General features: G+C 44.9%; 1 protein-coding gene across 1 annotated transcript; it reads left to right on the top strand.

Annotated features, from left to right (window-relative positions):
• The first annotated feature begins 296 nt into the window (after nucleotides 1-296).
• Nucleotides 297-13,626, top strand: slmo (PRELI domain containing slowmo). Its single transcript, XM_014357248.2, has 5 exons — nucleotides 297-644; nucleotides 785-950; nucleotides 3,738-3,824; nucleotides 12,510-12,683; nucleotides 12,886-13,626. The coding sequence occupies exons 1-5, from the start codon at nucleotides 613-615 to the stop codon at nucleotides 13,120-13,122; spliced, it is 696 nt and encodes a 231-aa protein (XP_014212734.2). The 5' UTR covers nucleotides 297-612; the 3' UTR covers nucleotides 13,123-13,626.
• Nucleotides 13,627-14,178: the final 552 nt, after the last annotated feature.

Raw genomic sequence — 14,178 nt, 5'->3', positions numbered from 1 at the left:
TTTTTTATACACAATGACTTCATATTCCTGCAATATTTGATCCTTTAACCAACGTATCCCGCACAGTTTCACTTAAGTATTTCAAAAGCCAGCAACACAACCCCTAATGGTAAACAAAACATAAAAGCCAACAAGTAACTAAACAACGTGCCTCCGACTGGCTCTTCCGGGTAATTCAAATATGGCGGCACACGAGCGAGCGTATCGTGACGGACAGTTTACCTCGCGGCTCGCGAGGGTCGCGAGAGTTTTCAAGGTCGACACTTTTATGACGCAAGTCATCGAAATACTTGGCAGTAAATGGACTAAGTAGTTGCAATTTATATTTTTCATCTCCTCAATTGTGAGATAAGAAGTGGGGTGTCAGTAAACAAGCCGAGGTGACGAAGTGGGAGGAGAGAGAAAAAAAATCGAGTCCGAGGAACGTGCACAGAGAACTGCAGGTCTTTTCTCCTTGTATCAGCCCATCGATACGGTGGCGCAGCAGAAGACACCCTTGCTGCGCTTATAACCTCACTAGCAGAAGCTCGAGTTCTCTGACTCGCCCATTTTTCCGGATATCGCAAATAATAAATTACTTGGTGCTGATTGTTCTTATCTAGGCGAGTCAAGATGAAGGTCTGGATGTCAGAGCATGTTTTCAAGTGAGTGTTTGATACGCTGGCCCCGCAACGCGTATTGGCCTACATAGCGTGTGCCCGATTGATTTGCACTTGAAAGATTCATGGCTAGTGTTTTTCGTGTTAAGTTTATCCTGTTAATGCGAAAATATTTTGTTCGACAGTCATCCGTGGGAGACTGTTGCAGCTGCTGCGTGGAGAAAGTACCCGAATCCGATAACTCCGTCAGTGCTGGGAACAGATGTCATCGACAGAAAGATTGTCAATGGTGTCCTATTTACACATCGCCTTGTCTCCAGTCAGTGGGGTTTCCCTCGATGGACAAAACCAGTAAGTGTTTATACTCATTCCTGATTGTATAGATGAAAAGCTCCTTACAATGACAATTGTACAGTACAAATATTTCCTGCAAGAGGGAAAATGTCAAAGGAAAAATCAATCATCACATAGTTAAACAAGTTTCTGGTTGAATTGTAGTAAGATCCGACAATTCACTCGAGTAAAGTGACACTGTTTGTTTTCCCTTCTCTAGCTAGTAATTAATAATAAGATTCATGTGACTCATGCAGAGACAAGCGTTCCTTACATAAATATGTCATAATTCCAAGTGCCCTCAATATCTTTTCACGATTTGTAGATTTATTACAAAAATTGGAAATGTCTATGATTTTCGATTACTATTAATTTTTTATACCTGTAAAATGAGTTTACACAAAATACTTGATTTTTTTATCAATGTTTCAAGAATCATAATTATTCCAAGATGCAAGAATGTATTTAATTATTAAGTTCTTGGGATTATTTGCTGTTAAATCAATAAATACATTAATAAAATTACTTGTGTACAAAAACCACTTGTTTCAACTATGAAGCTAAGTTTTGCAACGGAAAGCAACTCATTTCCTACACAATTGTATTGTGAAAAGTTTTTGCAGAGCTCACATGACCAACTGCACATTGTGCAAGATCAAGGTCGTTCATCGTTTGTATAGCGCTTGAAAAACGAATATACATTGGCAGATATTACAATTGTTACCAATTCAATGATCAAACAATCGTGTTGTGAGTACACTTTATCTAGTCATTCATCGAGTATTCTTTGTAGAATCAATTGCCCATTCATTTATTGGTAATTTTCTCTTTAAGCACACGTTTCGAATGTAACAATCTACATTCACTTGAAAAAAATGTAATCTCTCTGTAGTTTGTAAACGACGTTGTTGTTACACAATGTATTATACACAACGCTATTGCACCAATTTATAATCGTGCAACTTGCAAACACATGTACGTACACATTGACTGCACAATCTGCCCGCGATCAAGTAAATTCCAGCAAAACGCGCTCAAAGATACCGGCTCTTGAACTTTGGTTCTTTCCGTAAACCGTCCCAAATTCCCTCTCGGATAAGCTTACACGTTCATCCACCTCCTCCTCCTCCTCCTCTATCCCAAGTGTCCTGTTCGCATGGAAATTCCCTGGTAAAAAAACTCGCCCATCCCCGTAAAAAGCGTGAAGCCCCAGAAGAGCGTGAAAGTGCAACGGTATGGATGTATGTATATACATAGACATGGCACCCGAGCTTTTTGGCACCCCAGTTCTATTAGGAGAGCGGCCCCTTGGAGCAAATTCATTGTCCGAGTCGCGCCGTAATCTCGTCCTCCTCCTTAAAATAAAGAAAGGCGAGCGCCGTCAGATGGGGGAGGGGATGTTATCCTCCGAGCAATTTCCCGGCGCTGCTGGTGGCGATGATTGCAGCATAGAGCGCCGGAAATTCGAAACTCGCGCTCTCGGTGGCTCCCCTCGAGCTAGCCTGCATTACCATTATTATTGTTATTATTATCATATCTATACATGTACGTACATATACACACCCGCGCAATGCGAGCAGTGCAAGAAGTGCCGGGGAATTGCAAAACAGCGGATTGGTAGGTATACGTACACACACTCGCTCACTTACCCGTACACCATCAGCTGGGTATCAACTTTCGTAATGAGCGCGCTCAGCGTTACGTCAAGTTGGCCCCGCTCCAGGACACCCTTCTTTTTTTTTTTCTCCTTTCTCGCCGATGCTTCCCTCCTGGAGGCTCTCTTTCTCGGTCGCGGAGAATGGAGACGGTTCTTTTTTTTTTTTTTTTTTTTTTCACCACCACCACCACCACCCATTCTGCGCGATTTTTTCCTTTCTTTCGACTTTTTTAATCACCACCCCCTCCATGTAAAATGCTATTCTCTTCGAGTGGAGGAATTCCAAGCGCATGCTGTATCTGTGTACCTTACTCGTCTTTGAGACGACGGTGAACCCTCGTGTTCTCAATGGGGAGGGAAAAAAAAGGATTCTTTTTTTTTTCATTAATATTTCGAATGAAAAATTACCTTGATTTTTCCCTCCTGTCTCTCCTGTCAAGTGACAATAATCGAGGGTGAACGTAATTGGCGTACAGCTTTTGGCAACGCTATGTGCAAACAAAACGAGCCATGCGTGGTAAGCTATGATTTTACTCTGAAAAAAAAAAGTAAATCTTCATTGCCCGTTCACATAAATCTTGGAATTAAAGCGTATACAATATTTCATCCCCTATAGTTCTCCGACGTCCCACTTTTAAGTAAAGCGCTCGAGTATTTGTGCGATAAGCTCTCCTTTTGCGTACATATATATGTAAACGGTATCGATTAAATAGCCGAGCCCGTAACTTTAAATAGAAATCGCGTTAACAAGTCACGGGAGAGGGTTAATTTGCTTTTGCTGACGCGGGGGTCGGGGGGTACAGAGCTTTTTTTTCTTTCCAATGCGAAAATTATAGGGGGAGCGCGAGCAACTTTGCCTCGCCTGATCTAATGATGCTCTAATTGCCCTGTTTTGTTATAATTACCCGCGCTAATTGCCCTATCAATTTCACGTTATTTTCTCTCCCCGTCGCTGCATTACCCGCCCAACCAACTTTTGTCCATCTTTTCAGAATATATACGTATACGTGTACACAGACGCGTGTAATGGACAATTAATTTCTTTCCCCCCCCCTCCCGGAGCCCCTTTCTTTCTTAATCAACGCCTTGGCGTATACACTAGCGAATCGTTAATAACAAGGGGTCTCCTTTGCAATTTTCTGTTCCAGCTGATAGGCGACTCCAACATTTGCTACGCCAGCGAGAGGAGCGAGGTCGATCCCGCCAACCGGCAAATGGTCATGAAAACGAGAAACGTAAGTCCAAACTTATTCAGCTGCGCTTGCGTGACCGAAGAAGCGTAAGTCAATTTTATTTAGTATATAAGTATACGTCACCCGCGCACAAACTCTTTCGTTTACTCGGATGGGCTTGGTACTGTTTGTCGGCGTAGAACCGGGTATATAATATTTTGGTGAATTCGTCGTGCACTTGTTCGAGCGAGTGTCCTGGTAATTTAATTGAACGTCAATCGAGGCGGAGGCGAAACGACGGGGGCCATTTTTCTGGAGATTGATATCGCGTCCACCTGTGCAGCTTTCTCGAGCCCATGGGCGAATCCGTCGGCGCTCCTTTGTCGTGTCCAGGCGACCTGCTGAGTCCTCGATCTCCCGGGAAAGGAAAAAGAGGACAAATGTCACAGTCGCGGGTTCCCTCCTTTGCCCCGACGAGCTTTAGATCCGTCGGTAAAAATTCCAGTGCATCCCGACGTTTGGAAAAAAACAGATAATTTTCCCATCGCCGTAAAGTGCACGCGCGCACTTGTACATATTAAATACGGATGCATGTGCAGTTGCGGACGGGACTTTTCATACTTTATGCGCGCGTCCCTCTCAGGTAATGCACTGCAGAGTTATTCCTTACGCCGCGGCGATATTTTTCCCGGTGGTGGTAAAAGCTAAAAGAGGGATATGTAAAACTACTTCTCTCTCTGCTTGTCGATGCGCGGAATCATGTAACATCCGGCGACGCAGCGTTTCAGCGAAGCTCTTGAAATATTGACAAAACTTTGCCATTCTGAAATAAGTTGGAATTTCAATAATTTGAGGAAAATTGGGGTTGCTGGGAATGTGAATGAAAATTTGAAGACTTGATTGCTCGCCATCTCCGAGGCCACGTCAGGAGAGCCAGGAGGAGGAGACTCCCGGGAAAAATCACGAGACGCGGCGCGTTTCGCATGGCGCACACGTATACTTATTCCTTCCGGATCGCGTGCTCTATTCCGATACTACTCGGGGGGCAAGTCGAGGCGAGGCCCCCTGGGCCCCTTCTTCTCGTCCACCCCCTTTTTATTTCGCTCCGCTGGCTCTCTCTCTCTCTCTCTCCATACCCATAATTTGAGCAACACATGTATATATCTTACGTACTCACTCCGCAGGAGCGCAGTTTCGATGATTCGCCCGAAAAATACGTGAAAACGGCCATGCCGCACCGATGACGATTTCTCCCTCTATTGTCAAATCTATTCGATTGTAAAAAAAAAAAGTTGTAGCATAAAAGATCAACGAGGGAATCCATGGTATGAATCGAGTCAATGACCCCAAATCCCGAGTTCAATTTGTCGCTGCAAACATGTGTTTATCTTCATTGGTGTAAATTTGCATATTACTTATTCCTACTCCAACTTGGGGATTTTTTGTCATATCTCTATACGTGCGGGTCTGGTGGTTTGATCCACAGTCCTCGCGTTTGCTCGTCCAGTAATCGCCGACTCATTTCCTCGACTTGGGCGGAACAAGGCGATCAACAGTTTTCCCCGCAAAGTTTCCGGTTCGGGCATCTGCGCTTCGATTCCAATGCCAAACTGGAAACGCCGTGACTACACAGCTCCTCCTCCGCGACCGGTTTTACCCTATAGGCCTTCCTATGTATGTATAGGTGCTCGATCGACGGGGAGAGTTGGAATATAGTTTTGATAGATTATCGATACGCCGAGCGGACTGGTGATAATTTGGCGACTCGCTCGGGTGCTCGGAAAGTAATTGAAATACATAACAATTCCGGGATGGAGGCCGAAACTTGGGAACTCCGTGGCTCTGATGCGATTGCGATGGCCTCGCATTGTTCGGGAAAAGTCCGAGGGAAAACTCCCGGAATATATCGAATTGAAAATCTTTCCCCCTTTTATACGTATACGTGGAAGTCGAAAAGTTTTTTGTTTTCCCTCCAGCGCGAAAATTATCGTTTCATTGAATATATTTTCAAACTTTTCCGTTTTCTTGCTCCGGTGTTTATATACCGAGGGAAAATGAAACGTTTTCTACGTATGTACATATAATATATAACTACATGCCAGCTACAGCGCATTCATTGAATCAATTCAAACTTTTGTGTTTTATGTACTGCACCGCTTGACGGCGAACAATAGTCGTTTGTGGGTACATTATATATACCTACAGCCTCGAGCAGGTACCCTTTTTATTCGAGTCGATTATTATCTCTTGTTTCCCTCTCGAAAATTCTCAACAAACGTAATGTGGCTCTTCGGTTCTTCGAAATAGTAAAAAAAAGGCATTAGTACCTACTGCTTCGAATGATGATGGATTATTCGCGTTCAGCAGTGCAACAGTAGCCAGTGGAGCATCGGTAGTGTACAGGCGACAGCAGACACGACATTAGAGATCAGCCCGAGCTCTTGCAAAAAAAAAAAAAAAAAGAAAAAGAAAAAGAAAAAAAAGAAAAAAGCGATAGGTACCCACGTATGCGTAGGGGCAAAATCCGAAGTATATGCAGCTCGGGCGTATCGTATGATGGACGAGCGTCAGGTGCATGCTCGATGCGAAAAAGACGAGGGAATGGAGTACAGGACCGAGCAGGGAGTGCTTGTTCGCGCGCGACCCCCCCCGCGTACATACATGTAATATCGGAGATTTTTCCAGCTAGCCTCTGGGGCTTCCCTCTTCCTTCCCCCTTTTTTTTTTCTTTTTTCAAGAAGAAGAAAGATGTAAACACTCGCTATCATTTTTCAATTTCAAACGACCGGCAGTGCTGTACCACCCCCTCGGGGGAAACTTCGACTCATGAGCACGTACGTGCACATATACATACGCGTCTCTGAATAAACTTGGGGATAGACGTACACGCCACGCTTTCTGCGGGCCAGCCAATGCAAAACCTATCGCATCGAGAACTCTAATGCCCATGGAGAGGGTTTGGGGGAGGAGGGGGGACACTTTTATCCTTTCGCTGGCGAGCTGAAATTGAACAATTCCCCGACGCGACTGTTTCGTGCTGCCATAATATGCACTCGCGAGGACAAGGAGAGCCCAGTGGGAGAGCAGATATCTTTGAGCCATCCCTGGCCCCAGGGGTGCACGCGAATGCCCATAAATGTACTGCAGGCCCATCCTGGCTGATCTACGCGAAAACGGTACATCGCGAGGCTGCACGCAAATGCAACAGGTGTTTTTTTCCTTTTCATCCCCTCGTACACCGGCTGCTTCATTTTTGCTCTCGAGGTGGGTACTTGTTGTTTGTTCGGGGCTCGGAAAAGTTTTTCCGCAGTGACGTACTTTGGTTCGAGCTCCCGAGGTATATATTATAGGTATAGGTGCATGCCGTCTGTTTTGTTTAAAATTTATTTTGTTTGGCCAGAGTTACGGAGAGGCGGGCTCCTTTATCACGAAAGATTCTTCGCTCAAAGCTCCGCGTGCATTACATCTTTTTTCTTTTCGCGTGATTTCCTTGCCGCGGCGAGTTACTTGCTCGGGGCTTCAACTGCCTGGAAGGATCTGCACTTTACTCTTCGTCTAAGTGCCTTTTTTTTTTTTTTTCTTTTCCTTTTTTTTTTTTTCAAGGAAATACTGTTGGTGTACATTGGGTTGAGTGATTTGAAACCAACAAAAAGCTCAAATGTCCAGAATCCTGTTTTTTGTTGTAACAACGTGAAAAGAGCAATTAATTGACCGTAATCGTGTACAGGTGTACTTATCATATAACACGCGAACGGATATTCAATTTCGTAGCCAAATGAACGATATATAATACAAATTCCGTCGTAGCTGGTATATTGGGGAATTCGCGTGTAAACAGCAGTAGCGATAATCGCGAGGTGAAGGGAACATGTGCATTTTCCGTGACGGAGTTTTGAGCTCATTTGCCTAATCGGATTTCGAGTGATCCGGGGGAGGGAGGAATTTCGCTCGTCCGATTGAATATCCATGACGGCCGATCGCCGAATGCAGACACACATATACCCCCCTTAGATGGAATGCGCGCCCAACGAGGAGATTAATAACGCGCAAGGGAACGAGAGGTGTATATATATAGCGGGGTAAGCCGGAGTGGTATACCGAACAGGTAAAAAAACAACGAGCGTTGCTCATCCCCCTGTCGATGGGCGCACCGGTGCCAGTGGCAGGAATTCTTTTAATTGATGATCGGCACGGGGCGATCGAAAACGGTGTAGCGTTGGTCCTGCCGAGCAAGCGGCCGGAGGATCGACGCAAATGCTGCTTATCGCGGGGAAACGCGCGCGCCAGCCAACAATTCCTATACACCCGTTGCAAAAGACCTCAATTATGCTGCAGCGGTACTAGTTACTCTTGGCAAAACTATTTCGCTCCAACGGTCCATTGTCCTCTCCTCTCCTCATTGTTGTTAATTTACTAATCGGATCGCCGTTTCAACTCGGTGGTATAAAGTTGCGCGCCCGATACTTTTACACCTTTTTTTTTTTTACTTTCTTAAAAGTTAAATTATTACTTACTTTGCGCAGTTTCCTTGTTGCCTTTCTTTTCCCTTGTACATCTAAACTTATTAAAAGCAAACTTTTGCACAAGTTACAGGCCAACACGGGAGATCGAAAAATCATCAGACTCGAGTTGTTATCAATCGTATCGGTATCACGGGGTCGAAAAATCGATACCAGTAAAAAAGTCGATCGAAGCCCAGTGTACACGCCTCGCACGGTCTTGTTAAAAAATCACAAAATGAAACAGTTTGGAAGAAAGTCTGTATAAAAAAAAAAAGAAGAAGAAAAAAGCCTTTCTCCTGCGTAACTTTGCCTTTGATGTGTTTCTCGACGCTTGCACGGCTATAGTTTGTCGCCGTGGAAAAAAGGACGAAATTCTCGGGCTCTCAAAGCCCCATTCGACGCGCGTAGTGGGTGAAAAGACGGTTAAGCTCATTAAAAATTAAAAGCCGCTCTCCCGGACAGTAGTCGCGCAGAGTATCGACGGAGTCGCGCCCGAGTGGTGCACATAATATATAACGTATATAGGCGATTGTTTGCAGCGGCGGCTCCTCCAGTCGACACTTTTCGTGGCTTTTTCACACACACGCAGCAGCGGCATCACTCGTGCACCAGGGGTATGCATGTGTAGGTATATACGCGATCTTTTACCCCTGAAAAGAGCCGTGCAAAGTGTACACGCGAGTAAAATCATTGGATAAGTATATACCTATACAAGCGCGACGGCAGCAGCAGGGGAGAGCTTGTTGCTTGCTCTGGTTAAATGGAAAGCAAACGCATCAACGAGCGATCGAGTGTATAGGTATATACACCTGCGTACTGGCAGTAGTTGATGAAAAAGGGGGGTGCATGGAAAAGATCGGCAAACACACTTTTCAATTAACCAACGCGCTTGCATACTCTACACCCACCCGTGGATTTTACACGGCTACTTTGGTTCTCGGAAAATTGATAATATATATTATGTTTTCGTCCATCCATCCGGTACCTGTTTTACAATCACCAATTGTCGCAACCGATCCGTCACGAATCCGTCATATGTATATAGCTACCAATTTTTTTAAATTACCCTGCGCGTGCGAGTTTATATATTTTATTACGCTTTCACGAAGCTATTAAGTATAAATAGTAATATACTTGGAGACTCGACGTCGTCGCAATGCCGTACCTGTATATGCGAACAAACGAGAGAGGGGTAAAATTAGATCGTTGGCCGAGTAGCTTGGCATAACAAGCGAGCTCTGTTGTATTTACATGATCATCATATACATATAATATACGTATATAGTCTAATGGTTGAGATCGGCAAACGTCACGCCTCGATCAGCGCGACACTGCGTGGACGGGGGAGAAAAAAAAAAAAGAAAATTCAATTACACACTATACGCATACCCGAGCATCGCGCTCTTATAGTATGTGGCTATTTGTATATAAATCTATACGTCGGCCAGAGAGGGGTAGAGCGAGGGGGGGAGGGGCACAGATGCGAAGTAAATTGCTCGAGCGATGCATAACGCGCGCGTGAGTTGCTGCCGATGCCTCGGCGCGTGAAAATCGATCGGTGGAGGGTAGTCTTTTTTTTTTTCCTCCTGTGCACGGTATCTTTTTTCCCTCCCCGAGCAGAAAATGTCGGAAACACAGTGTTTGAATCATGTATGCATCTATATGGATAATTTTCACCTGAAAATACTTTTCGCGTTGTTTGCATGGACGTGTTTTTATTCGTATTGTACACTCGAGTATAGCTCCCGTTGGCGTGGGCGTAGATACTTATCTGTCATCCTCTATTGTACATATACATATAGCCATGCCAGCGGACTGAGGGCATTGGGTAACAATAGGAGGTATGTATATAGGGAGGAGAGCTGTTGGGCCGCTGTCGCGTCCGTGGGGAGAGGACATGGAGAAAAGAACATTGAGTAATCGCGATCGGGCCATTCCGATGGCTCCGCGCTCAATAAAACAAAGGTCTTTGAACCGACAGCCTTTCGCTCGCAACTTTTTATGCTCTCTATGGCCGTTGTTGCTCCAACTGTACGTATATAGATACGTATACAGGGGGCTGAAAAGCTTCTCCCTCCCGAGGCACGAATGCTGCCCCTCCGATGTGCTTTCTTTCGAAATTTCACTCCACCCATCGATACTCTACATTTCCACCCTGTAGTCGAATGTAACTGCACGCTGTAGCTGCTCTTCATTGTTTCTACATTTTTTTTTTTTTTTTTTTTTTTTTTCCAAAACTAAAAGCAGTTTATTCTTTCGGCGCTGATTCTTGATTGTCTACTTTTCTCACTCTCTCCTCTCGAGTCGAAAGAGTAAGAAAGAAAGAAAAAAAAAAAAAGTGGAGGAGAGCTTCCTAAGAGGCAAATGTTTTCCGTGAAAAGAGCGTGTTTTCGTCCGCACGGTAGCATCATTCCTCGTTACAAAGAAAGAGGAGCGGGGGTGTTGGGGGGCGACAATGGGACAGGCTAATGCGCCAATTAAGAGCCAAAGTTTCCCGGGCGTCCCTTTCTTCTCGCCCCGTCCCGACACTTGCATGAATTTTTCAGTCCTCGATTGAATGCGCCCCGCTTACAGGAGACGGGAAACTCAAACCCGTAAGAATGACAAACGGGATGAAAATTAAAGTTTAAATTAGTTTGGCCTTTCCCGGCTCATTTTCCGGCAAAGTATTGTAATATTATACACCCCCCCCCCTTTTGGGCAGGTATCACGGGACGTAAGAATAATTATTATACGTACACAGGTATACACCCATAACAGCTGTACAGCTACCAAACTGTTGCATAAAGAAAAAGAAAAGAAAAGACGAATGTTAAGGCCGTCACTGGCACTTGATGAATCGCGAGTCTCACGGTGTATTATTCACCCCTTTGGCGCCTCGGCGCTCTTAGCGGTAACTAGATTCTCCCGGGAGGGCTGTTAGCGAAACCTTATTAAGCATGCCGCGAATTATCGGCAGACTCGCCTCAAAACATCAATTAACACGGCCCTAGGCATTATGTTGTGTATACCCCCTCTCTCTATCTCTCTCTTCGCCACCACCCTCGGAATCTCTTTCCTCGGCTATATACACATGCCTGATATCTATACGCCTACATCTCAGGCGTCAAGACTGTAACAAACTTTATCCTTCCTCCCTAGGATGTAATTAGCGCGACGAGAGCTAAGGACGCCGATATTCGCCTTACAGGGAGTATTACCCACCACCAGCCGTTCTCTCCTTGGTATAGGTGTACATGGCGCGAATAAGGAAGACTGGAGGCTCGCCTGATTGCCAATATCAGAGGAAAATGGGGTCGGGGGAGGTAGGCGTACACACATCACAGCTCATACGTTTGGGGGGGGGGGCAATCCTCGCGGTCCACAATGCCGCGGGCGTTAATTTTCCACGAAATGTATTGCACCCTCGCGATTCAATTGTTCGTGTAGCACTCCCCCGCTGTCTGGGGAGTTATATTCACCTTTCCTCCCTCCGAGCTCATAATAATAAAGCTTTCCCCCCCTCCCTCCCTCTGCGCTCTATATATCTCCGAGTACAACTCTGCGCTGCTGTTTGCTCTCTCTCTCTCTCTCTCCGCGTGACGGATCGCGCTCCTCGGCTTCGTTTTCCCACTTTTTTTCCGTGCCGGCGTCACGGGCTAAAGTTTGCCAGTGCAGGGCTTTCGAGAAGCGAGAGTGGCGACCTTGTTTGTTTTTTTTCCCCTCCCTCGACCTGTGCACTTTTTAGCGCGTTCTCCGGCTCAATTTTCAATCAGTCGCGCCTCCAGGAGTACAGTAATACGCAAAAAAGTTGCACGACTCACGGGAATCGGTCGTCCTGACGAAGCGTGTGTTTGCATAGCCACCGACGAGGAGTCTCGTGAACATGTCAATTGAAAGCGCGCCCCCACCGGCGCTGATGTGCGCGAAATTATCAATGTTTTCGTTGCCAGAGTTTCGCGCCAAGTTTCCCGACACTTATCCAATCCGACTGGCTTTCTTCGTTTGAATTTCCGCCCAACCGCTGAATATGTATATTGCGGGCAAACTCCGTTTTTTGGGGGGGGGGGATGAATCGCGTTAAAAGTTTCTCAATTAATTTGTTTGGCGAGACGATACCCCGTGTGTTATCTACCATTTTTTTTTTTTTTTCCTCGCGTTGCAAAGTTCGTCCGTTGATTCAACGCAAGGAAATTAGCTCAGGGTTGTATCGAATTACCAGGAAATTAATATGAAACGTACGATTCTTTTTTTTTTTCCTCCATAGCTTACCTTCTGCAACTACATCACATTCGACGAGACAGTCACGTACACGCCACATCCCAAGGACGAGGGGAAAACACTTTTGACACAGGAAGCGGTCGTCAAAGTCCATGGCGTGCCGCTCACTCACTACATGGAAGACATCCTCGCGTCCAAAGTCTCCTTCAACGCCGGAAAGGTTGGTTTTACCTTCACATCTCTACAGGATCTTTTTTTTTTCATGTATACTCGTGCCGTTGCATTAATTTTCATGCGGCTGAGTCGCATTTCGCTTTGCTTTGTGCCGTGGAACAGGGGCCAATCAGCAATAACACTGAACCACGTGTATCAGCAGTACAGTCCCTTCGTGTACCTATAATATCGTATACAATTTCCCGCAGGGTCGTCAAGCCATCGAGTGGGTGATTGACAAAATCGACGCCGAGGTGAAGGACCTGGCCAACACGGCGGCCAAGACGACCGACGAGCTGCTCGAGTCGACGCGCCGTCAATTGGACGATCTAACGACCATGACGAAGCGCAGCATGGACGAGATACAGAACGCGGCCAAAAAGTCATTCGAGGAGGTGCACAACCTCGCGACGCCGCCGTCCTCCTCCTCGATGCCGAAATTATAACTAAGGTTCCGCACTAGTTTTAACCTTTTCAATTAGACCCTCGCCCGGGAGAGCGGAGGACTGCCCCGGAAATCCCGCTTTCCACGGCTGGACGCAATTTTCTTTCGAGAGGCTTCTGCTGCTGCGGAGGCGAACGTCGCGAGGAATCCGCTTTTACGGTCGCTGCTGTCGACCGGATCACGGAGGCGCGTCCCATCTTGTGTGAGAATCGAAACTCAGCAAGGCTCGTTCCTCCATTTCGGTTTTCCGTTCTTGAAAAATCTCTCGGCTCGTTATGTTCACTGATGCGCGTGGCCTTTTCTTGTCTTTAAAATAGTTTTTCGATCGAGTAACATGAGCTTTTTGTGCGTTATCACCTGTCAAGTGTCGTCTTGGTATTATTTCGGATTTTCAAAAAGGTAGTAGTCGTTGCTGTGGACATTTTTCAAGAACTCCTAGGGAAATTTAGTTATTGTTGATTTTTAATATTTATATCATGCTGAGATAAATTTTAGTAAATATCATCGTCAACGTTGATTTGTACAAAAAAAAAAAAAAAAAAAAAAAAAAAAAAAAAAAAATTATAATTAGGATATTAGTAAAATCAATTTTTAACGAAACACCATCGGCTTTTGGTAGATTTAAATTCGAGTTGATCTCAAAATTGGCCAATATTGTTGAAAAAAATTAATCGGCAATATACTAAAAATGAAAAATTATCTTTGTTGATGAAATTACTCGAACCTTTTTTTTTTTTTTTAAAAATAGGTGCGGTTTTTAAGGATGTTGGATTGGACCGATGATTTGGTAGGTGCCTTTTTTGTGCCGCTAATTTGAAAAAATGTTGAACAAATTTTTACCCGACGCTAGATTTTCTACACGAGATTAAAACCGTTTTGCAAGAACTTTAACGTATGAAAAATAAGACTTTCTCGTTAATCGAAGAGATCGCGGTTTAATTTTTTACGTCTAAGTTATTTGTTTTTTGTATAAATATTTCGAAATGACTAACGTGTACTATTTCACGTAAACAAACAAATATTTTATGCTCATTTTTGTTATTCGTTGATTGAATAA

The sequence above is a fragment of the Copidosoma floridanum genome, unplaced genomic scaffold (genome assembly GCF_036245765.1).
Source record: "Copidosoma floridanum isolate Cflo_tuat_1 unplaced genomic scaffold, Cflo_Japanese_pri ptg000012l, whole genome shotgun sequence".
NCBI lineage: Eukaryota > Metazoa > Arthropoda > Insecta > Hymenoptera > Encyrtidae > Copidosoma > Copidosoma floridanum.
This window is presented reverse-complemented; position numbering and strand designations above follow the sequence as displayed.